Source organism: Mus caroli, chromosome 7 (assembly GCF_900094665.2).
Source record: "Mus caroli chromosome 7, CAROLI_EIJ_v1.1, whole genome shotgun sequence".
Taxonomy (NCBI): Eukaryota; Metazoa; Chordata; class Mammalia; order Rodentia; family Muridae; genus Mus; species Mus caroli.
Genome location: NC_034576.1, coordinates 68,440,730 through 68,466,799, shown reverse-complemented (window position 1 = coordinate 68,466,799; position 26,070 = coordinate 68,440,730). Strand labels below are relative to the sequence as shown.

The following is a 26,070-nucleotide window of genomic DNA, read 5'->3' as shown; positions in this document are numbered from 1 at the left end:
AATCTCTGAAACTGTAAGCCATTCCCAAACAACTGTTTGGCTTTATAAGAGTTGGCATGATCATGGTGTCTGTTCAGAGCAATGGGAGCCCTAACTAAGACAAGAGGTTAACTGAGTTTGTAATTTTGGAGGCTGGAAAGCCTAAGAGTGCGGCACCCATACCTCTTACATGACTGGTGAGCATGCTGAACCATCACATGACGGAAGGCATCACACGGTAAGATAGAGCACGGTTGTTGGCTCACGTACCTCTTCCTCTTCTGGCAAAGCCACTGGTCCCATCATGAAACCCAGCCCCCATGAACCACCAGAGTTACCTCCTAAAGGCCCTACTTCTGAATACATCAACAAATGAACTTAAAGGTTAAGTTTCCAATGCACAAACTTTGGGGACACTTACAGACTTCAGCAGATGGGTCCTTAGCTGTCTTGAGTCTGTGGGCTGCAGCAGGTGATGGTTCCATTTGATATAGTTAAGACTCCCGAGTCATGTGTACTGGGGTACTGATATGAAAATCACGAGCATAGCTAATACCCGGTATTAGTAACTGTCTTTGTGCCGGGATACCTGATGAACGCAACATAAGGAGGTGAGAGTTTGTGTTGGCTCATGGCATGCAGTACATCCTATCGGGGCAGAGAAGGCATGGTGGGAGCATGAGGAATACTGATGTTTACAAAAGGAAAAGTGGGGTACACTCCCTCACATTCATGCCCAAGAAGTCTGCCTTCCAGGAGGTTCTGCACCCTGTCATGTAGATAATCAATATTAACCCCCATAGGTCCTGTGAGGCACTGTCTGTGCCTAATGAGTTTAAGATCCAGGAACTTCATCAGACCCATCAGTGAGCTGAATGTTGCCTATCTAGACAGAGTGTTGGAGAACCCTGCTATTAAGGTCGCCATTCCCTATGACCAGATGGGTCCCCCATGACCAGATGGCTCTCTGAGTTTGGTGCAAAAATGAAGGACTCCCTTTGTCAGCGTGACTTTGTCCGGAGAGTGTCCCTGAACACAGGCGCCTGGCCTTATCTGAAGAATGACCTTATGCAGAGCGACTTCACGTAGCACTTGGTCTGGCTTGCTATCTATCTACATGATAATTAGCCACCCTATTAAGGCCCATTAGCCCTTTCCACTGCACAGGTCCACTGCACAGGATGAAGTCCTTGTATACCCTATTCCTGGAACAATAAAGTTGAGCTGTCTCTCTAAAGCTAATCCTAGAAGTTAATCCATTGATACTCACATCCATGTCACTGAACCCGCCCCAGTTGGTTCCAATTGGAGCCATCTTCTCCCTTTGTCTTTGAGGGCCATGGCCAACAGTAGCTGAGGAGAAGGGAGACCGCACAGAGGGGCAGAGGAGGCCCTCCTTAAAGCCAGCTCCCTCGGCTGTCCTCTCCATGGATTGCTTCTTGAAGATAACACTGCAAACATGGAAAGCAGACAGAGAAGAGAACTCTTATGTCCAAACTTTAACAGGCATCCTGGGACAGTTTCTGAAGACACAGGCTTCCGGACATTGCTGTCTTGACAACCACTGATGCACTCAGGGATTTGTCTTGGTCCAAGCCAGGGCTTTGTTCAGAGAAAACACTAGCTTGCTCCATACTTCCACAAAACAATTCTAACTCATACGATTGATATTACAGTGGAGGGATTGACTCCAGGAATACCCCCCACACCCACACACACCCACAGAATGTCAAGTGTCTTACATAAGTGATGACATGTTTGCATGTAATCCATCACACATTTCGTGATTGTTTATGATCCTGACATGATGTGAGTGTCATGCCTCATCACTTACAGTTGGCATCTCAGTGACCCAGTTACTTTTGAGTCATCATGTTCCTGTGAGAAACTGTTTTCTCATTCACATAAACTCACTGGTTCGATGAAGTAGATGTGTGTGTGTGTGTGTGTGTGGGGGAATCATCACTTTGGTCTATTGCCAGTCCTTATTGGGCATAAACAGACATTTTTTATCATATCTCCCAGAAAAAAATGTCACAACAGAACTCAAAAGGGGGGGGGAGGAGAGAGAGACAGAGAGACGGGGAGACAGAGACAGAGAGACATACATACACAGAGAGAGAGAGAGAGAGAGAGAGAGAGAGAGAGAGAGAGAGAGAGAGAGATTGAGAGAGAGAGAGAGAGAGATTCTGAACAGGCTCCGAGACAAACATCATCTCTATCTCTTAAAGATTGATTATAACAAATTGTATTTTCTGAAAATGGCCACTATGATAGCTCTCGGTTTGTAGTGGGTTTTCTTAAAGCTTTTTATTTCCCTCATTAAGAGCTAGAGTTTCTCTCTTTACCCTAAACACAGCAGAGCTTTGTCATTGGATCAGTCAATGGCCAGTTGTGTGACTGCTCATGTGTGACTCCTGGGCTAGAGTTGAGACATGCAGCACAGCTGCCACCTAGCCGTCAGCATTAGCCCACTTCCTACTCTGACAAAAAGTATCTGAGGTGAGTACTAAGAAAGAGGGGAACCAAGCAAACATTTAGTTCATGTGTCTACAAGTTCAAGAGCATGGTACTGCGACTGGCTTGGCTCTGATGGGGACGTCATGGTTGATGGCACCCTGGGCACATATGCAAAGGGAGGGATCATGGTGGTAAAGTTTAGAGTGGCTCAGGAGTGTGGCTCATCCTGCCAAAGACAGCACCCCTGTAACCTAAACAAATCCCACTGCACCCCTGTAACCAAGTCCCACTCTTGAGAACCACCTCTTAACATCTGCACATGGGGATCAAGCTTCCCACACATGAACCTTTAAAGGGCCAAAGCACAACCGCACTAGGGCTGAGCCAAACCAGAGCCACGTGAGGAGACCAGTGCAGAGGCGCCTCCAGGCACAGATCTAACAAGTCTTCCAATGCCTGAGGTCCCAGCCTCTGAGTCTCCTTGCTCTGAGGGGCCATGCAGCAGAGATAAACCATTCTCCTGTGCTTAGCCAAATGCCCAGTCCACAGGAATCTTTGAAAATAAGGTATTGTTTTAAACCACTAAGATTGGAGGTAACTTGCTACATACGCATAGCAATTGGAGCATTAGGTAATCATAAAATTGTCTGATTTTACATTTACACTTCAGCACTAATCAGCTAAGATAAGGAGATCTAATACACATGTGTTTTTTTTTAAACAAATACAATACATTTCATGTTCTCTTAAGAACCTATAGGACCTACTGCCTTGGTTGGCTGCAGAGACCTCATATACATTTAAATGGGACAATTTGAGAATTTCCAAGCACACAGATCATATGCTATTCCTGAAATCTCTTTTAAGGGATTAATCTTTCCCGAGCTCCTATTGACGACCTTGTGGCAGGTTAGCCACAGCCTAAAAACAAGCAAACAAACACAAAACCTTAAATAAAATACAGTGGCTCAATCTAGAAAAGCGGTTCTCAACCTGTGAGCCACAGCCCTTCTGGGGGTAGTCCAGCTCTTTCACAGGGGTCGCCTAAGACCATCAGAAAATGCAGACACTTACATTGTGATTCATAACAGTAGCAAAAGTACAGTTATGAAGTAGCAACAAAAATCATTTTATGATTGGGGCACAACATGAGGAACTGTACTAAAGGGTCACGGCACTAGAAAGGTTGAGAACCACTGGCTTAGAACAATATAATTGAAGAAAAACTGGTCAGTACAGTGCTCCTGGTAAGATCTGCAGACAAGTTTCAGTGGCAGTAACTGTGATTTGCAACCTTTCATTCTTGCTCTCATCCATGCAGAACAGGGAACGCTGCAGAGATCAGTAAGAAAAATGAGCAGACTACACCGGGATTATCATTTTTGGTTTTGATCTAGCAGAGATCTGAGGATGTAAGCTGTCAAGGAAGCTAAATTCCGTGTGGATCTGGCTCGACAGCGAAACTGGATTTCAGCCCTCTGGCAGGGCACAGGAGACTCGTGTGGCTGCCGTGAGGTATGAGGGCATTATATAAATCTTAGCAGGTAATGGGAATTACGTCTGGGCTGGGATGCAAGTGTGGAGCAGGACAGAACAGGCCTGGAGAAGTCTGTATTCACTTTGGGGTCACTAGCAGGAAGTGTCTACAGCAGAAGACTAAGAAGTTCCCAACCACACAGGTCCTAAGCACGCATCTACAGCAATACCATCCCTCCCCGATTATATGCTGCAAACCCCCACCCATAGAACCCCCACCCTTTGCTTCTGAGGAAGAAGTAAACATATCTATTTCCAGGAGAGGGAGAAGGAGCCTCTAGCACCAAGCACACACGGAAAGATCCGAACAACAGAGGACTACAATCAAACGCCTCTCACTTCAGAGGGAAAGAAAGACAGGAGACCACACAGCAGGATCACACACCAACCAAGCAGAGGCTACTGCAGGTAGGGAGGGAATCCCTGTCCAGGAGCCTCTACAGACACAAGGCAGAAGCTAGCTGCAATGGGAGGGAGAAGAGGCATAGTCTAGGAAGCCCCACACTGGGATTTAGGATCTGAGATTCAGGCTGGACCCGAACAGCAGAGAAAACCAGCCCTGCTGTATGACACTCAGCCACAGGGAAACGTGATGCCCCGAAGAAGAGATAAGGATACAAAAACAGTCCTCTGTGACACAGGCATGTGGAAGCTCTGCGGAAAACCTTATCTTCCTGTCTCATCCCCAACTTAGAGCAGTAGCTTCCCCTGTTCGCATTCCTTCTACACTCTGCTCAAGAGTTACGCAGCAAAAGCCAGGTAGGCCTGGCTTGCTATACAAGGGACTGTTAGGCCTCTCCCTCTCTCTTACTCTCTCTGACTCTCTTCTTCCCCTGTACCATTTTCTCCCTCTCTCCCTTCCCCTTTCCCCCACCTCCATATATGTTCCTGGCTGATCTCTCTCTCTCTCTCTCTTTCCCTCTCTCCCTCTCTCTCTCTCTCCTTCTCTCTCTCTCCTTTCTCCCTCTCTCTTTCTCTGTTCCCTCTCTTTCTCTGCCTCTACTCCCTTCTCAATTCCCCTTCCCATACCCCCAAATAAACTCTATTCTATACTAGAATATTCTACACTTGGTTGATACCAAGGCATGGGCCTGCTGAGTTACCCCCTCCCACCTCACCATCCCTTGACCTGTGAAACACATCCTTAGCTTTTTATAAAACACATCATGCCCCAGTTAGAGAATTGCAGAGCTGTGCCTGTGTTGCATGTAGTAGTTAACTGATGCAAAATCCTCAGTTCCTAGCTAGGCTAACTCATCCTTGTATTATAAGCAGGTTAGAAACCACACAGACATTTGCTGAACTATCAGATATCTGGGTTCATATAAAAATGATGTTTTGGCCTTTGATAGAAGAATCCAATTTAATAAAAGAAAAAGGAAGAGGAGGCCATCTTGAGATGAAGTGAGTTACAGAAATAGACTCCATGGCCCAACGAGTTGGAAGAACCAGATAGGAATTCTAAAATAACTTTGACAAGTATGTCGATGGACGGATGTGCTGAAAGTGGCAGCGCGGTAGAGGGGTCAGCAAGCATGAGGAGAGGGAGAATCATGTCAAAAAGATGGAATTCTAAGAGTGACACAGAACACCAGGCATATATACATATTCATATATTATATATAACTATATAACATGTATTATATATGTGAAAATTTAGACATGTAAGTAAATAAATACAGCTTTAGTTTTGTTTTGTTATTTAAATACAAATGTAAATAACAAAACAAAACCCTTGAAACTACAAAAATAGAAAGCATCCGGACCAAGCCAGCTCAGTCAGTCAACCTGGTCTCAAGGGACGGAGTGAGGGTCGAGAAGAAAAAGACATCAGACAACACTGTAACAGGACTCCAGCCACTGCTGAGGCTGAAGCAGGCTTATTTTTCTCTAGCCTGCTTTTATAGCATTCTAAGCACATGCAAAGAATAAGGTCAGTTCTAAGGCATAAACAAAGTAGTCAAGGAACAAACAAAGCACAGACAAAGGTCCCGTGGTTACTGAATGTGATGGTTTGAATATCCTTGGACCAGGGAGTGGCACCATCTNAAGGTGTGGCCTTGTTGGAATAGGTGTGACCTGGTTGGAATGGGTGTGTCACTGTGGGTATGGGTATAAGATCCTCACCCTAGTTGCCTGGAAGTCAGTCTTCCACTGGCAGCCTTTGGATGAACACATAGAAATCTCAGCTCCTCCTGAGCCATGCCCGTCTGGATACTGCCATGCTCCTACCTTGATGATAATGGACTGAACCTCTAAACCTGTAAGCCAGCCCCAATTAAACTTTGCTTTTTATAAGACTTGCCTTGGTCATGGTGTCTGTTCACAGCAGTAAAACCCTAACTAAAACACTGTATTCAGGTCTTAACAAGACCATCAAGATACAGAGAATACACTCCTCAGTTCTATTCATCCTGTGCCTACTTCCAAGTCCTAGCCCAAAGTCAAATTCCTGCCAAATTCCTACAAGGCAGCCCCAAAAGCTCTCCATATCATCCAAACAGGAAAACATACAACAAAACCAATCTAGACTATTTGAGGGCTATAGGACATCATTAGATAGTCAAGCATACATGTGATTGGAGTCACAGAAGGATGAGAGAGAGAACTGAGCAGGATATATACATAAAGAGATAACAGCTTAGGCTGTTTCAAAAGCAACAAACAATAAACCAAAAAGTTGAGCATCTCAAAGGACCCAAAGCCAAAATACCAAAAAGAATGGGAGTAAGACACCGTAAGTACATCACCATCATACTACCCCGCAAAACATGTGTCTATACACATTGTAGTCAAACTACCTAAAAGTAAAGGAACACCCTGTTAGGTCCCAAATCCCCAGAATGATAGTCTGGCCTCAGCTCAGGTTGGGTATTCACAGGACAGAAAGAAAGAGTGCTGGCCAGACAGATAAAAGCTGTCTCTCAGCATCCTCTGGCAAATGTAATCTCCCTCTAACCACAGGCAAACGGGGCATCTAGTTAAATATCAAAGCCCCAGCTAACCTCAAAGCTGCTTTTAACATGCACCTGTAATGTGAATCAAAGCCACTGGGATCTGTTGGCCAGAAAGTCAGTTCCCAGGCTCTTCTGGCTTGCACAGCTACGTTTCTGAGGCTACCCTCCACCAGTTCTTGGCAGCATATCCCCTGACTCCCCCTGCCCATGGCTTCACTCCTCTCTGCCTCCTAAGAGGTAGCCAAGGCAGCTTTGGACTCCCCCCCCCCCAAGTGTCTATGGCTATTCTTTCTCCACCACCTGAGAGATAGCTACACGGCAGTGCCATACTTACAATAAACCTTTCCACCCATGGAGTTGTCCTATTCTATGGTTTCACTGTGCCATTGCTTACAAAGAATAAAGCTTGAAAGTTGTCAAAGAAAAGCACACCTCACTCAGAGCAGCAAAGGTAAAGGCCTAAATAAAAGAAGCTTGCCACCCAGAAGACCATGGTCAACAAGACCGGCTTCCAGGCATGAAGGTAAATAAAGGTGTTCTCAGGTGAAGGAAATTGAAGAAAATTCATTGCTAGCAGACCTGCTCCAAAAACAAAACAAAAATGTTAGGTAATTCTTTCAGACAGAAAGGATGTTGATAGCAGAAGGAGCCACAGTCCAATAGGAATGAAGCATGCAGAAAGCACATGTATTATTTAGGGTTCTCAAGGGAACCACTAAAAATATAGATGATAGATAGATAGAAGATGGATGGATAAATGGATGGACAGATGGACAGACAGATAGATTGATTAGACTGGCTTACATTAGCAGAGGCAAAATACTCCTCCTGTGTCCTTGTGTGGGCTGGAAAGAAAGGACAACCAGGGGACACTCAGTCCATGATGACAGAAGCCTCAGGAGAGAAGCCAATGATGACATCTACTCCAAGGCTGAAGGCCTGGAAGCCTTCTGGGGAGTCCCTGGTGCAAAGGCTCAGGATCATGGAGTCTGATATCTATAGGTTATGGTAGCAGAAATATACCCATGCAAGAAGAGTCAGGCACACGGTGAGATACACCCCTACATCACTTTCCGTTGTCTTTAGGCCTTCACCCTCTGGGATGCTACTATCTACATTCAGGGCTGGTCTTCCCCCTTAGCTAAGGCTCTCTGGGAACACTTTCATAGACACACCCAGGGGAGCATTTAGTTAACTTCCTAGGGACTTCTCCATCCGATCAGATCTTCAGTCAAGACCAACCATTGTTGGGACCAGCCTGCGGCTCTCATGTTGGGGTTCGAGTCTGGAAGGCATCTTGGAACTGAAAGAAAAGAGGGAGCCTAGGTGGGTTGAGAAATAATGGAACCAAGACGACTAGTCTGCTCAAGGTTCAAATGTTTAATGGCAGACACGCTTTATAAGGAGGGGGGAGGCCCATTCCTGCCAATTCATCCTTGGAGCCTGGGACCAGCTGCAGGTGATGATGTGCAGGATAGGGCGTAGTCTCTGGAATAGCTGGGGTGGGGGGGACCTCTCAGCAGGTAGCAGTATCTTGAAGAGGAACCACTACAACGACATTGGCTGAACAATAGAGTGATCTAGGGAGGAAGGCTCCACCCTAGATAATCTCCTTAGTGGCAGCAAGGTCAAGTTCTGGCTCAGCCTGCTTCAGGCTTGTGGGAGGCTACAAACCATCCTATAAGTATATAAACTGACAACATGATAACCTCATGATATGGCTAAGGTGTTTATTGCATATATGACAGAAAGAACAGTCAGAGGCATCTGGGAGAGTCCAAGGAGAGAGGGACAGAAGTAGACTGAACATTGTGAGCAGACTAGACTCAGCCATGAGAGAAGCAGGAGCAGGGCAGAGAGATAGAGAGAGGGAGGAGGTGAGACAAAGAAGGAGAAAGTAACCGAGAGAATGAAAGAGAACATAGGGAGAATAGCAGGGCTGTATGGAGAATGAGTAGCTCTGTGTGTGTGTGTGGCCAGTAGCCGCCCAGGGGCTGGAGGGAGCTTAGGGTAGGAGAGGAAGTGAGAAGGGCTAGGACACTAGAGAATGGATATTGAAATCTGTAACAGGGATTTATGGCACTGAGAGAGACTGGAGGCCAGCATGAGTTTTAATGTGCTAATAGGCACCACAGGTAGCCATTTATCCCTCTGCCAATGTAAAGGAAAATGACCCCTTTGGTAGAGGATAACACACCACACATACCTCAGGAATTCTGGCTTTTATCTAACTGCTAGAAATGTTCCTAGAGTTCAGGTTGAGTCCATTTCTGAGTTTTTGGACTGCCTTTTGGAGTTTGGGAAATTGAAGTCTCCTTTGGACCTAGCAATAAGTAAAGGTTATTTAAAATAACCCTTTTATTAATTTATTATGCTTTTTAATTTATTATGCTTATTTTTTTTTAAAGTTTAGGTATCAAAACCCAGGGCTCTGAGCATGCATCATCTTGAAAATGTTGTATATTATATACTATATATTATATACATTCTATATATTACATATTATATATTACATAGTACATATTTCATATATTATATCATTAATATATAAACATATATATTTTTAAGTGAATAAGATATTATATATAATATATGACATATATATCATAAACTTGTATATGTTAAATGTTATATATAAATATATTGTGTATTAATACATATATATATATATATAATATAAGTATGATCTCATACTTGGTGTTGCAAAATGTAAAATGGACAAAAAGGCTGTATATTCATCCCAGAGTGTGTTTTTTACAGTGAGTTCAAATCCTTGTTCCCTCCATGATGGAATGGCTTCATGAAAGCCCTATCTTTGTGCCTAGACTTTTGTCACAAGAATATATGTTCCTAACAGATGGGAATGGTAAAATCCCTATTCTATGCAAGACCCCAGGCACAACCCCTAGAACCGCAAAACCAAAATTTCAAAACTCATAATTTTATTCTTCAAAAATATTATACAATATATTTTCATCATATTCATCCCTCCTCCACCTGCCTCCCTTCCTCCCCTCTCTTTCTAAAAACACGCAAATTAACCACTGAGTCCAGTTTGTATTGTCTGACTACTCTAATATGGGCTCTGCCCTGCAGTGGTTGCGATATCAAGTATCACTTCATTGAAGAAAACCCAGTTTCCCTCTCCCAGCAACAACTGAGTGTCAGTAACTCAGCAGCTAGGGCTGAGACTTAAGTTTATGAATTATTTATCAGTTGGACATTTGGGTTGTTTCTACCTTGTTACCATTAGGAATAACATCATGACGACAGGGTCTCACCTCCCTTGGACTTACATCTGAAAGTATAATTCCCCAATCACCATGATCTTCCTATTTTACACTCCTTAGATCTGTCCTGCTGTTTTCCAAGATGGTTGGCTCATCTTCTATCCACAAAAACAGTATCTGAGGGATGTAATTTCTCCACATTTCACCAGTACTCATTCTTCTTCAAGACAGTCATTTTTGTTCTTGGATGATGTGTATATCTTCATAATACTGTATTAAAACACTCACTCTCTCACTCCCTCTCCCCATCTCCACACGAGCACTTTTGGTTCCATTCAGCATCCTGTGGGCTAACATCTTCAGGTGACGTGGAGACGCGGAAGCAGTAGCTTTACTCTAACATATGGACCCCACCTTACTTATGAGGATCTTCTAACTATCCTGAACCAGGATGCCCTCGAATGTGTTGGGGGTGGCTTTCATGATTGACAGCTTTTACCCCAGGCTTTGCTTCTGTTTCTGATTTAGCACGGAGACTCCACGGCATCAGCATCTTCGTCCTGGTGTTCACAAGCCCCTGCCCTGGCCTCTTCTCAGCCTGAAGAGAGAAAGATAAAGACATTGCCCCCCTTCTGCAAACTGCTCTATTCCTCTCTGACTTCCTCTCTCTCAAGTCCCTGGAGTTTGCTGACCAGCACCATTTGGAGTAGCTTTATACTCCGGCATAAATTTTCCCTCTTTCTTGGCCATTTTTGGCCATCCTGTCATCTTTTTTTTCTTGTTTGCTGGTCTTTGTCTGCTTGTTTGCATGTTTTGGGGAATGATGTAATGGTTTCCACTTTTTTCTGTTTGTCTTTTTATTTAATTTTATTTTATTTTTACAGAGAGATGTTATTATCCAGCTGTTCTCTACCATCATTTAAAAATCTTTTAAAAGCAGATTTACTTAGTATTAATTGTGTGTGCACTAACTGCTGAGCATCTCTCCAGCACTCATAACACCTTTTCAATGTTAGCAATACCTGCAGATATTCCATTCCCTCTCAGACATGCCCAATGGTTCGAGCATCGCTCACCCATTGTGTACCTCACTTATGTTAGGCACCGCTCTTCAATCTTACTGTTCTCACAGAACATAAACTATGTTACACGTCAGTATGTATTCACATCTCACTTTATTATTTTTACAAGAAAACAATGTATTTATAGAAGGTAATTTCAATACCTCGAATTCAAGAACGTGTAGTAAACTTTTCTAGATTATCAGGTCGATGTACCAGGTGTTATGGACTCTCCTTCAGAGGCTCAGGCTTTGAATACTCATTTCCTAACTTGCAGCACTGTTTTGAAGGCTGTGTAGATTTTAGGCTGTGTAACCTAGCTGGCAAAAAGTAGGTGACCAGGGGTCTGTCTTTGAAGGACATACCTGGCTCTGTTTCTAGGCTCTGCTGTCTGCCTCCAGTTTGTACCATGTTAAGAGTCACTGCCTCATGCTCCTGCCTCTAAGCAGGCAGCTACTCCTGATGCTACATCTTCCTCACCACGGTGGACTGAAACTTCTGTGGAACCAGGAGCCAAAGCAGGTCTGACCCTCCCGAAGTTGCTGCTGTTAGATGTTCAGTCGCAGTGAGAGTAAAAGTAATGTAGAACTGGTACAGAAGAAATGGGGCCACTGGTGGGATGACGGAACCTTGTGGTTAACCTTTGGAGTTGGTTTACAGTAGAAACTTGAAAGAGTCTAGAGCTGTGGGCTGCTCCTCCACCTCCACTGCTGTCAACATCTTGCCACTCAAGGAAGTGGGCCTATCTATAGGGAGTGACTAGTCATAGGGGCGGAACCCTCATGAATTACAGGAGCTCTAGGGGGACCCTGTTTATGAATAGAATGTGATGACCCAGAAAGACGATGCCAAGATGAAAGGGGTCCTCAGGGTCTCTAATTCCACCAGCACTTGGATATTAGACTTCCCAACCTCCAGCCCAGAGGACACAGAACCTGAAAGTCACACTCAAACCTGGCACCTGGTTGCCAGCAGGGTTTCGGGGCTGTGAGGCATGGAGCCTTTTCTAGGAGCCTCTGCAAGTACGTGTCTTTCTGTGGGTCCCTTCGGGGCTCATGCATGCGTTCACCACTGTGTTTCAAGACTCATTCTTTGTGAATCTGTTTAAACTGTACTTGAAAGGTTCTGTCTCAGAGCCCAGCATGTAAGCTTCTGGGTATACTACCAGCTAATGCCCCACTGCCCCCAAAAGCTACCCCTTCCTGCTAACTTTTTAGTATTTGGGGCATAAGTTCACTCAGGACCCCCTCTATGGAGTGTTGACATTCTCAGCTTTAAAACCTGGAGGCCACAGGGATGACCAACTGTACAGCATGTTGTTAATTCTTTCTTTCACTATCATGTTTAAGTCAGCAACACCCCCGAGGCACTTCCCTTGCTCCACCTCGGCCATTCAAAAGGGAAAGCCTACAGAGCCTTGTTCATAGTGCTAAGGAAGGGCAGGAAGACAGAGTTGGCAAAAGGGTTGCCTCTTGCAAAAGAATATAAAAAGTTACTTTCTACACAAGAACACCTGCTTAACCAAGTCTCCCAGATAAGAGAAGTCAGCAGACTCTTGGAAAAGCCCACACAGCTGGAAGCACTGCTAAACTCAAGCTTGGCAATTTCAGGAAACAGCATTGGAACGTAAGGGGGCGCGCCCTCTAGTGACCAGAACTGGAACTGCTCCCACCTACACCCAAATCTCTAATCAGAGATCCTGAAGATTAACCATCCTTAAAGAGGTGCAAAACCAATTCTCAGCAATAACAGAACTTCCGGGGGAATCATCACCCCTGACCGCAAGCTGTGCTATAGAGCAACAGTGATACTGGTACAGAGACAGACAGGTTGATCATGGAATAGTATCGAAGACCCAGACATAAAGACACACACACACACTTGATCTTTGGCAAAGAAGACAAAAAATATACAATGGAAAAAAGAAAGAATCCTCAATAAATGGTCTAACTGGCAGTATGTAGAAAAAATGAAAATAGAGCCAGGCGTGGTGGCGCACGCCTTTAATCCCAGCACTCGGGAGGCAGAGGCAGGCGGATTTCTGAGTTCGAGGCCAGCCTGGTCTACAAAGTGAGTTCCAGGATAGCCAGGGCTACACAGAGAAACCCTGTCTCGAAAAACCAAAAAAAAAAAAAAAAAAAAAAAAAAAAGATCCATATTTGTCACCTTGTACAAAGCTCAAGTCCAAGTGGATCAAGGAGTTCAACATAAAACCAGAGACACTGAATCTAATTGAAGAGAAAGTAGGAAAGAGCCTCCAACTCATTGGCATGGGGAAAGGGGGAGGATTTACAAAACAGAACTCCAATGACTCAGGCTCTAAGATCAAGAATTGATAGATGGGACCTCATGAAACTAGACAGCTCTTTAAGGCAAAGGACACTGTCAGTAGGACAAATCGGCAACCTATAGGTTAGGGAAAAATTCTTCACTAACCCTACATCCAATAGAGAGCTAATATCCAAAACATATAAAGAACTCAAGAAGTTTCCTCCAAACAGTTCTTGCTTATAGAGCTAAACAGAGAATTCACAACAGAGGAATCTCAAATGACTGAGAAGCACTTAAAGAAATGTTCAAAGTCCTTAGTCATCAGGGAAATAAATGCAAATCAAAACGACCCTGAGACTCCACTTTATACCAATCAGAATGGCTAAGATCAAAAACTCAGGTGATAGCACATGTTGGAGAGGATGTGGAGAAAGAGGGACACTCCTCCATTGCTGGTGGGATTGCAAACTGGTACAACCACTCTGGAAATCAATCTAGAGGTTCCTCAGAAAATCAGAAATAGATCTATCTGAAGACCCAGCTATACCACTCTTGGTCATATACTCAAAAGATGCCCCACCATACCATAGGGGCATGATGCTTCAATCCTACTTGGGAGGGAGAAGAAAACAATCACAGGAGGCAAAGGGAGGGAGGGAGGGAGGGAGGGACCTTGGTGGGAGAGGGGAGAGGAAGAGGGAGTGTAAAAGGGGAACATGATTAGGTGTGGTGGGGACAGGAGAGAAGCCCTGAGGGCCAGAAGAATGAATGGAAATATGCAACCTGGGGGTGGGGAGATTGGGGAACCCTCTAGAAAGTAACCGAGACTTGGGAGGTGAAAGACTCTGAGGACTCAAAGGGAGGGACCTTAGATGAAGTGCCCAACTCATAGAGTCCACCTCCAGTAGAAAGGCAGCATCAACTGGAGGGATGGGGTTGCCATCCCACAGTCAAAAACTCTGACCCAGAATTGTTCCTGTCTAAAAGAACTGCAGGAACAAAAATGAAGAGGAGACTGAGGGAAAGGAGGTCCAGTGACCGACCAGTCCAAGTTGGGATCATCTCAAGGGGAGGCTCAAAGGCCTGACACTCTTACTGATGCTATGTTGTGCTTACAGACAGGAGCCTAGCATGGCTATCCACTGAGAGGCCCAACAAGCAGCTGACCAAGACAGAAATGAATACTTACACCCAACCAATGGACTGAAGTCGGGGACTTCTGTGGTTGAATTAGGGAAAGACTGGAAGAAGTTGAGAAGGGTGACCCCATAGGAAGACCATTCAGTCTCAACTAACCTGAACCCCTGAGATCTCTCAGACACTGAGCCACCAACCAGGCAGCATACATGAGTACACATATACAGCAGAGGACTGCCTGGTCTGGCCTCAGTGGGAGAAGATGCATCTAACTCTTGGGAGTTGAGGATCCAGGGAGGGGGGAGCCCTGGTGGCAGGGGTGGGGGTGAGGAGGTCAGTGGGGGGTGGGAGGGGCATCTTCTTGGAGACAGGGGTAGGAGGAATGGGATGAGAAACTGTGGGCGGGCAGACTGGGAGGGGGGCAATGACTGGATCATACTTTAAGGCAGCCCACACTTAAATCATCTGAAGAAAGGCTTGCCCTCTGGGGTTTCTTTTTCCCTTGGAGACAGGCTTTGTCTCTGCACAGTCTAGCCTGGAGCATACCATGTGGTCCAGGTCATCTTCAAAATTCCTGCAACATACTCCCTGCCTCAGCTTCCTAAGTGCCAAGGAGACAGGCACGAGACGCCGCAGCTGGCTGTCCTGTGCGGTCAGTAGAAATATTCCCCAGAGGTACGTTATGGCTTCTGGATCTAGATGTTGGCTAACAGTCTTGTGCAGATATTAAATGTAGGACTCAGTTTCAAAACCAACCCTGAGCAAGGCTCCCCTGGACTACACTGTTACTGTCTTTTCTCTTCCATAAGGCCTACAACAGATCTGGGACCACTCAGAAAACACTTGCCACACAAGGAATTTTTTTTTTTAACACTTCCAGTGTGTCTATGATCCAGAGAGCTTTCACCACCTACCTGTTGAAATGGAGAGATGTGTTGAAAACTGACCTTTTCCTTGTGTAAGCAATGACGGCTTCACTCCTGATGGGCACTCCGACCCGGAAGGCACCGGGATGGCAGGCTGCAGATTAATCCTGTCCTGTAAGCTCACCAAGGTTCAGTACTCCTGCCACTGTTTACATCACTCACAGGACCCACTGGCAAACTCCATAAAACCGCATTTCCCTTGAGACAGGTCATACCACGAAGGCGTGACATCCCCGACTTACAGATGTGGAAGTCTACGGGAGGAAGCCTAACTGCCCAGGCCCCGTGGCTGAAGCTGAAGGGCTTGAAGGTGGAAGATTAAGTAGCACAGTGGGACTCAGGCAGGCCTTTCTGCCATTTTCTTTTTTTGCTTTTAAGTTTATGTTTTTAGTTCAGCTCCCCCTCCGTCCTGCCCCAAAGTGATTTCAGGCAAATAAAAAGTTCTAGGTTGTCGTGGTTCAGTGTTCGATTTCTTTATTTTACCTTCATCAAGGCAAGCCAAGTACAGATGCTGTACATTAAAAACATAAATACCCCTCTCACACCGCATCCATCTCCACACACAGGACTCTACACTCTCTCTGAAGCACATAACCACTGTTAAATGTACAAAGAGCCATCCGCTGGTCCCACATAGCCAACTCCAATCAGCAAAACATCGATTAGGGTCCATATTCCCAGGCCGCCAAAGCTGAAGAGCTTGCCGAGGCCTTCGCGCCACTGGCCCAGGTAGAAGCGATCGGCTCCAAATCCCCCAAGGGTGATGCTGCAAAAGAAGAGCAGAGGTCCAGTGATGTCGAGTGGTTCCCGCCCCGTAGGAAAGGGTATAGGAGGATGGAACCCCTTAACCACACATTTACACACAGGCAAGAAGACTGCCAAGATAAGCAAGGGCTCAGCATGTGGGAGGCCTGGAGTTGATTCTTGGATGCAGGGGAGAATAAGGAAACACACAATTTTCGGCTATGCTGAAACCCAACATTTTCTGTTACAGAAATGAACCTCCCTGAGGGACCCAGCCAGCCGAGTGCTGCTCTGGAGGCAGGAACTGAGTCTTGAGGCACCTGACATACCTGTCGGACCCAAATCAAGTCACCCAATCTCAGGGACTTCTCTCTAAAGGTTTAGTACTGTGCATGGTTCTTAAAGGTTTCTTTTAATTCTAAGATCTAAGACTGCTGGGACATAACGGAATGGCTCAAAGCAAACCTCACAGCGCACAGGGGAGGAGCCCGAGCACTGGGGCTAACAAGTACCCACAGCGGCCGACTCTGTTAGCGTCCTACCCCTCCCCAGAGCAGAGCAGTCAGCGCTCAGTATCCAAAGGAAGGTTCAGCATCCCAGCCAGCTGAACACAAATGCATCTGTACTGGACAAGTACAACCTCGCCCTTGTCACTGAACCTCAGCAAGTGACAAGTATTCACTCAGTGTTTACACTGATGGCTTAAGTCAGGTCAGACGACAGAGAGTGGAGGGGTGGGGAGTGTGTATGCGACATGCAAGCACTACACTATTTGATAAAAGGGGACCTGAGTGCCCGGGGGTTGGTATCTGAGGGGGGCATGGAACCAACAGCGTTTGGAGCAAACCACAGACATCTCCTTAGAGTGAGCACTCTGAATAACCCATGCTGAGTTACCACAAAAAAGCTTTCATAATTCCAGTCAGTTGTTCAGTACAGTGTATGATATAAAATGTTGACAAAGTTAGAGCCCATGAGAAGGACGCCATGGGAACTCTATCTCCTTTGCAGTTTTCTGTGAGATTAAAATTATCTTAAATTTAGATGCGATCTGGCTGGCTGGTTCAGTAGTACTGGGAGGTTGAGGTACAATTGTACCCCTGTGTACGTCTGTGACCAGGCTGGACTACATAGTAAGTTCCAAGCCAGGAAGAACTACACAGCAAGAAGCAATGTGAACCAACGGAGAGACTTGAATGAAGGTCAGTTGTTAGCTTCCACTGAATCACTGCAGACAAAGCCCTGTCCGGTTGCCGCATCTGAGTTCCCACCTTGGGTTCCTCTTTCATTTTTCAATTCTCCCCGTTCCCAGGCAGGATCCTTCCCTTTCCTCAAGCCCGGATCCTACTGCAGAAGCAATGCTGCCACCAAGGGGACCTCTGGCAAGGCCCGGAGAGATTCTATCTAAACTGGGTGTCCCCTAAGACAAAGAATTTGGCTCCAAAGGTCAACAGTAAGAGGAGGAGCAGCCCCACCCCAGCATCACCCACTGCAGGCCTCAGGTCTGGGCCAGAGCTGCCAAGACTTCAGCTGTCAACAGCCTAACTTTTCACCACTCATTTGATTCGAGTCCCTTCTGGTTTCTCCTTTCATGGGAAGAGGGGGTACAATTCTTTTAGACACTGCTGGAAATTTTAATAATACATGAGTGCATTTTCTTTCCTTCTGTGCATGTAGCACACAGTATGTGTGACAGTGGGGACCAGAGGCTAACCTGGGGTATCTGGCTCTGTTATTAATCACCTAACCACTTGACTGCACCTGAAGCTCCACTGAATCACTGGGAGCCAGCACTGCTGCAGTGGGTGCTGGGACTGCTCGTGCAGCAAGCACTCCACACACTCAACACTCATTTTTATGTAAGAGTTACAGGTATACAGTTAGACAGCACAATTACAGGCAGTTTAAATGTTTTTCTTGGGCCAGCAAGATGGCTCAGTAGGTGCAGGTGCTTGCATCAAAGCCTGGTGCCTGGGTCTCATCCCCAGAACCCAAGCAGAAGGGGAAGGAGAGAACTGACTCCACAAAATTGTCCTCTGGCCTCCACATGTGTGCTGGACAGACAGGCAGGCAGGCAGGCAGGCAGACAGACAGACAGACAGACACACACACACACACAGGGCAAAACAAAAATGTTTAAATTAAGTGCTTTTAATTTTATTTTTTCCTAATTTTCAGTGAGCACATTACTAATCTCTGCAATAAATTACTTAAAATATTCATTACTAGACTGTTTTAAACAGTATTTTAGTCATTCAGGTGGGCTTGGGTGTGAAACAACATGTTAACAGTAATTCCAGCATGCCAGTCACAGCTCGGAGGAGAAGCTAGCACAGCTCAGTCCCTGAGTTCCAGCTCATCTCACATCTGTCTCTTAGCACCTACCTAACGAAAGCAGGATACTCAGATGGAGACGAGCCTGGCTGAGCTCCCACTGACCCCACGAACCCCAGGAGCATCTAAACTAAGGAGGGCCGAGTGTACCTGAGAGCCAGGGCTGTTGACCACTTGTAGCCGCCTGTCCAGTTGCAGTACAGCAGCTTAGGGAAAGTCCGGTTGCCTTCCAAAAAAGGGAACATTTTACACTGAAACACAGGCTAATAAAATATTCTCAGAGACCACTTATGAACAATGGCTTTGGAATTTAAAAGTTATCTCTCTTTACAAAAACATTTACAACAGCAAACTCTTTGCCATTTATAAGATGGATGTAGAGCTTATGTTGGTAACTTAGGGCTAACCACATGGAGAGAAATAAAAAACTGAATCTACCTTATATCATCTAACAAAAATGAATTCCACAAGGATTATAAACCTAAATATGAAAAGCCAAATGTGGTTCTTAAAAGAGAATGCCTTTATCTTTATAACCCCACATTAAGAAAACAATAAAATCCCATGGTAACGGGGCTGGTTCTGAAAGTAACGTAGCTTCTTGGCACTACTGTGTTGACTGGAGAAAAGGCTTGACGGACGGATAAGCACTTCCCATGCACGCAGGAGAACCAGAGTCTAGATCTCCAGCTCTCATGGAGAAGCTGGGCAGACATGCAACCCAGGCACGGAGGAGGCAGGGACAGGAAAGCTCCCCGGCCAGCTGACCAGACAGAGATCTTCCACAGAAGGTAGAGTTAGCAGCTAGGGCGACTGAAGGTTGCTATAAGCAACATAAATAACTCCTGTCAATAAAAAGACAGTGGCTGCCAGAGGAGAGCTGGGCCATCAAGAGCAGTGTGCACTATCCACTGTTGGGGACATCCATGAAGACAGCCCTCCCAGAAGACAAAGCTAAGGGGCAGGTATCTTCCTGAAAGGAGGCAGAGAATAAAATCCAGACAGTAAGTCACCTCTGTGAAGCCAGAGCAAGGGGAGGAAGGCAAGCGATGCCCCAGGTGGGTCCAGGGCCATCAGTGTCGCTGGAAGCTAGTCTGAGAGAGGCCACCTTGTCTTGTAGACCTGCGGCAGTGCTCTTGTTTATCACAGATTAGGGTGAACGAAGGAGAACCAAGGGTCTCCTGCTTTCTCTTTCCTTTGTCAACCTCGTTCTGAGAACTGATATATTTGATTTACTGGCTAAGGGCTCCTGAGTAAGCTCAGAAAAGACAAGGTTTCTCACAGCTCCCTCACGCTCTGTTCCTTACCCAGGCAATGAATGTGGTCACGCACAGTGCAGTTGGCGAAATAGCGCTGCCGAGGGCAAGCCACGGTCATGCAGGTGGTGGAATTTGAACACTCATAGTCTGTTTCAGGAAGCTGCCAGCAAAACCTGCAAGTCATGTTGATGACGAAGTTCCTCTGGGGTTTGAGGTCTTGATCCTAAGGACCAAAGCACAAACTCAATCAGTTACAAGATGGCAGCTTGTTATGATATCAACAGACCCGTATTTCTGAAACACTGTATTTAGGGCCTAGCAGTACATAAAGGAAGAAGGCTTGTATGTAGCATCGAGGGGAAAAAATCTATACAGTTTACCTAAAGGAAAAAGGCTATGGACTGGGCATGCTGGTGCACACCTAACACCTGGGAGGCAGGGGTGGGTGGAGCTCTGAGTTTGAAGCCAGCCTGGTCTATCTATGTAGGGAGTTTCAGGACAGCCAAAGCTGCAAGGAGAAACCCTGTATCAAAAAAAAAAAAACAAAAAACAAAAACCAAAACCAAAACAAAACCCAAAGGGTTTTTCAGAGTGGTAGTTCATTGTGACTTTTGTTAGCTTTTTAATAATGAGTGTTCATATTTTTGCAAGATATAAAGGGGGGCTGGAGAAAGGGCTCAGTGGTTCAGAACTGACTGCAGCTAGGGTCCCAGTGCTGAGAGCGGGGAGAGGATAAGGGCTCCCACCCCAACCAAAAAACTATCTGCGACTGGTGCCCATCTGCCAAGGAGAACCTGCTTTTCTCTAATGGAGTCAGTCTCCTGGGGTTATAACTACACTCAGGGTAGCTTACACGCCCAGGAGCAGGTGACAGCTGGAACAAAGTGAACTCGAGAGTAGTTCTCTAGACTTCTGTCTCAAAGAGCTTTGTTTGGGGGTATTTTTTTTCTTGTCTTATTGGTCTTTTGTGTATAGTCTCGTTTCCAATTATGTGTGTGTGTTTCTTGGGTTTTGGTTTTTTAAAGAGAGAGACAAGGGTGTGAGCTGGGTGGGTAGAGAGGTGGGGAGGGTCTGAGAGAGGGGGAAGCATGACCAGGGTATACTGTAAGAAAAACATTTTTTTTCCCCAATAGAAAAAGGACCTCCCTAACTAAGAGCTAAAGAGCCCAAGTTTCATTGCCAGTACCCACACGGTGACTCTGGGGCTCACAGCTACCTCTAGCTCCAGGTGTAGGGAGATCTGGTTAGATGCCCTCTTCTGGTTACCAGAGGTACCACATGTATGCAGGCAAAACACACATACACTGTGTGTGTGTGTGTGTGTGTGTGTGTGTGTGTGTGGAGGATGGATGTGTGCTTTCTACCTCATTCTACCTCAGGGCTCAGAAGAACCACACAACATGTAGAGCTTTGAGTCCTGCCATCAGGTGGCTCTCAGTTAGACTGCATTCTGGTTGGCCTGTTAAGTGCTCATGAACTTTACTGAACCCATCTTTCCACCATGAAGAAAGAGACTGAATAGAAAGAAGAAAAACCTTCAGAGACATGGGAAGGGGACGAAGTCCCTATCCTGAAAGCTAGTCTATAGTGGCTGCTAGCTGACAATGAAAAATCTCAAGTCAACTCATAAAGCTAACTCTGCCCATAGAAGCAGTGCTTCCTTCCCTAAAGACAAGACAGAGTGCTCAGGGTCAAAGTGTTTGGAGCCTTGCCTGCTCCTGTATTAGGATTCCACAGCTCTAAATAGCATGTTCCATGAACCAACTGCACGCTTTCATTTGGAAGGCTATGCTTTAACTAAGTAAACCAGATCATACTTTTCATTAAAATTGAAATCAGAAGAATCTTTAAATCTTTTTTTTTTTTTTGGTTTTTCGAGACAGGGTTTCTCTGTGTAGCCCAGCTGTCCTGGAACTCCCTCTGTAGACCAGGCTGGCCTCGAACTCAGAGATCCGCCTGCCTCTGCCTCCCAAGTGCTGGGATTAAAGGCGTGCACCACCACGCCCGGCCGAATCTTTAAATCTTGTTGTAAATTACAGCCTCCATGGCCTGTTAACTTAGAAAGTTACAGTATCACAGACACAGCTACTGCAAAGGCACCGAAGTGCAACCCAAAAGAAACAAGCAGCCTTGTCTTGGGAGCGTGTACTGTCCTTCTCTTACGGCTGGCTGGCTTGCTTGCTTGCTTTCTTTCTTTCTTTCTTTTTTTTTTTTTTCCAGACAGGGTTTCTTTGTGCAACCCTGGCTGTCCTGGAACTCACTCTGTAGACCAGGCTGACTTCAAACTCAGAAATCCGCCTGCCTCTGCCTTCCAAGTGCTAGGATTAAAGGCATGGGCCACCACTGCCGGCTCAACACCCATTCTTAAATCTAAAGTGTGTATCACATATCTCTAATAAACTCTGCTTCACTCTGACTTCTCCTGATACTCTTCTCTCTGGCCTAGTCATGGATCCAGCTTCATCTAAGGGGGATCCCCAGGGAGACACTGGCCACAGTGCTATGCTACGCTGCCTCTTTGCACCGACAAAGCTGATCCCTTTGCAAGTTCATCTGAGGTAAAAAGACATTACCAAACCCTCTGGACCCCAATTCTCTCCGCAGAGAACCCAGAAGTTCACGAGGGACTTCAAACCCCAGAAAGCAACACTGCTGCCCAACAACAACCAGCCTCTCTATTGACATTATAACCAAAACAGGGCTAACCTGTTATGGAAGGAAATGGAAGATTTTACTTATAGTCATGTTTTACTTCAGTGTGTATGTGGTATGTGTTCGTGTTCATGTGTGTGTGTGTGTATTCATTTGTGTACCTACATGTGGAAGACAGAGGCTGACATCTGGCATCTTCTCTGATAGTTCTCTATTAAACCTGGAGCTTCAAATTCCATTCCTTCGTCAGTAAAGTGATCACTTTAGTGACTGAGCCATCACTAGCCAGCAAGGTCTTAAGGTCCTCCTGGACCCGCCTCTGGGATACAGGTGCATACAGCCACGCCTAAGGTTTTACCCTAGTGCTAGGGACCCAAGCACTGGCCTTCATCCTTGCATAGACTGTTCTCACCCCAAGATTTTCATTTTTGGAAAAAAAAATTAGCAGTGAGTCAGAGGTTGTTGAGGGCAGGGCCTCATATATACTAAGCATATGTTTTACCACTGAGATATACTCCTAGAACCAAATGCAAGATTTAAAAATACTTTCCAGTGCAGTTATGAAAGACCACAGTGAAATCATTACATCAGAGAGCTGACCAGTAGAGGCTACGCTTTTAATGTTATGATGCATGCAGTTGGGAAAAGTGAACTACAATACTTACGACACAGGTAACAGAGGGTTTCACTGTGCAGTCAAACGTGACAGGCTTCCCGTAAGTGCAGGAGACATTGGTTGCACATTCTATGCAGTCTGCAGGAAGTCTGCTACACAAACCATTGCTTGGACACTTCATCATGTAAGGAGGGATTTCAGTACTTTCTGTGAGGTGAGAGAACAGCTGATTCTCTACGGATGGTGATCAAAAGAACAGTGAAAGGCAATTTTCAATGGTGGAGAGATCAATCAGCAATGACACATGTGCTAGAATGCAAACAGCTTGGAGTTGGGCTCAGTGACACCTGCAATCTAAGAGGGTTTCTGTCACCAGCTGGCTGTGACCTGCTAACTGGTGTGACATTAGTAAAACGTCTCTCCTTCCTGCTTCCCACATGGCCATGAGCTCACTGAGAGACAATGCGGGCCCAGGTCAGACCCAAGAGCTATTAGCACAGAGGACAAACTAAAGCTTGGATAAGGCAGAGTCTATGCAAAATACCGGAGGACATATTGGACAATACATACTGGAACCAGAACACACAGCTCTCCAAACCCAATCCAATGTCCTTTCCAGCAAAAGCCACTGATGGAAAAATGAAGCTACTGACAACACCCTGGGCCTCCAATTCTAGAAAATACTGGTGTTAGTATGTACGTCGAAATAAAAATCTGTGAAATGCCTCTGCCAGTTTCAAGTTCAATCCCTGAAATAATAGGACTCCAAACAGATGAACCTAAAGAGCTAGCAGACAGTTAGCAAAACAGGAATACTTGGAAGTGACATGAAGTGGCTAACGCTATAAATACCATTTCCCACTATTGCTCCTATCTCCATGTGGTCCGAGGTTGGAAGGTTCAAATCACAAAGCTGAAAAGGCCTTAAATCAAGATAACTACAGTGGCTGCAAAAATGAGGAAACAAAGATCCCTCAAAGCCCGATCCCACCCGGATTATCCTCCAGGTATCTATCCAACCCTTCTTAACCCAGCACATCACATAGCATTAGGGAAGCATTGTAGAGTTGGGTGTTTGTTTGGTTTTTAACTCAAGGGAAAATAGTACTGGCTAAAGAACTGGGAGAGAGTGGAAAATAAAAAATAAACAGAAACGAAGAGTCCTGTAGGGTTGGATGAAGAGGTAAGTCATAGACTTCAAAAAGACCAAAACTGTCTACTGAAAGCGGCTGTCTGCCCTTAATTTACATATCTAAACAACACCATATCTAACAGCCAAAACCAAAAGGTGACTTCGTATACTAAAGAAACGTGTATCGAAAACAGAAAGGGGGGCGGGCAACCACTCCTTATAAATATGCACGTTTACTAGAATAGGAAACGTCCAGTACCTGCTGCCCTGGGAACTACAGAGAATGTACGTGTTGGGCCCGGATCCTTTATTGCCCGAGCCAGCGGCTGCGAATGCTCTAAGTTTAAGGATCCTACAATTAGAGAGGCATGTTATCCTGGGATAGGATACCCTTGGTTTGTGTGCTTAACAGGTAGGGGCTGCACTGGGCATCTACGGCTCAAGAAACGGAAACGACGGGGTCGACTGGGGTTCTGGGCTACCGAAGCAGGGAACACCGGTTTTCGGGGCAGTCTGGAGCGCGGTGCTGCGGCCTCGGGCTGCGGCGCCCAGCCGTCGGTCGCCGGCCTCCCGCGGCTCCGGGGACCCCCTTGCCACCAGCTCACCCGGTGCGGCCCTCAGCCTTGAACTCACCATCGCCCGACAGAATGTAGCACTGGGACAGGAAAAGCAGCACGCGGGACAGGTGGCGGACAGACCGCAGCGGCTCGGCCGCAGCCTCCATCTTGTCGCTGCGCGTGCGCACTTCCGGGCCAGGAGGCGGGGCTGTGGTGGGGGCGCGCCGAAGGGGGCGTGTCCGGGCGCGGCCCGCAGGCGCACTGCTGCGGGGCGCCCCAGGCGGGTGTCGTTGCTTCCCAGCTCGGAGGTTGGGTGGTCTCTTTATCGCCGCGCTCTGAGTGCTGTTGGCCAGGGGAAGTGAATGGAAATGGGGACCCGCAGCAGCGGGAAGTAGTTCGGACCAGAATAGCCGTCACTGCCTTTGAAGAGATGTCCTTCTCTTTCCATTGGGAGTCTGGGAAACGGTTGTGATGCGATGTGGTTAGCCCATTTTAGTTCCGCTGACCCATGAAGCCAGGGAAGTAGCTCCAAGAGTCCCATGCACCAGGACCCAGGGCTCCTGCCTTAGGTTTCACCACAGCCTGTTGGGGGACACGCGGAGTTTAGAGTTCTCTGAGACTGGGGAAAAACAGGTTAGGTCTCAGGGCCTGGGACAAGAGCCAAATGGGTGGAATTTTCACGTAGGAGCAGAGTCCAACCCCAAACTGGCCAGGAGACCAACCTCGAGGAGGGGGAGCTGCTCTCTGCAACCTACGTTGTTTCTATGGCATATACTTCAGGAAGCATGCTGTTGGTATGCCCCTCTCTATTTTGTTGACTTGCACTTTGGGGTCCCCAAATTCCCACTTGCACATCTGATAAGTGAAAAAGTACATAAAATGGTGTTCGGCGCACAACAATCCTGCAGTAAATGTTAGCTTTAAAAATGGTTACAATTCGCACCCTACACACTCACACTGGTTTCATCTATGATGCTTCACTCTTCATGTTCAGGAAAATCAATAATATATCAAAGACTGATGCTTCTCTGCATCTAATTTGAATTCTGCTGCACCTAGTGAAATAAATCTGTAACTAATTTCTCTTTGGCATAACGGTATTTTAATTAAGTGCCAAGACAGTAAGGTTGAAAATGGAACTACAGGGTCTGGAGAGCTGAGTCAGCAGTTAGGAGCACTGGCTGCTCTTCCAGAGAACCTAGATTTGATTCCCTGCACC

At 46.1% G+C, this 26,070-nt stretch overlaps 1 protein-coding gene across 3 annotated transcripts; it reads right to left on the bottom strand.

Moving 5' to 3' along the window:
• Window positions 1–16,005: 16,005 nt before the first annotated feature.
• On the bottom strand, window positions 16,006–25,073 carry Tm2d3 (TM2 domain containing 3). 3 transcript variants are annotated; one of them, XM_021167700.2, is made up of 6 exons: window positions 24,928–25,062; window positions 24,554–24,646; window positions 23,212–23,396; window positions 19,943–20,117; window positions 18,786–18,861; window positions 16,006–16,323 (listed from the first exon to the last, which is right to left on the bottom strand). In XM_021167700.2, exons 1-6 carry the CDS (start codon window positions 25,016–25,018, stop codon window positions 16,158–16,160), a joined length of 786 nt encoding a protein of 261 aa, XP_021023359.1. In that variant the 5' UTR covers window positions 25,019–25,062; the 3' UTR covers window positions 16,006–16,157. The 3 variants fall into 3 exon arrangements, with proteins under 3 accessions (XP_021023359.1, XP_021023356.1, XP_021023357.1); XM_021167697.1 differs by lacking the exon at window positions 24,554–24,646 and having other exon boundaries at window positions 24,928–25,073; XM_021167698.2 differs by lacking the exon at window positions 24,554–24,646 and having other exon boundaries at window positions 16,158–16,323; window positions 23,212–23,369.
• Between the last annotated feature and the right edge of the window lie 997 nt (window positions 25,074–26,070).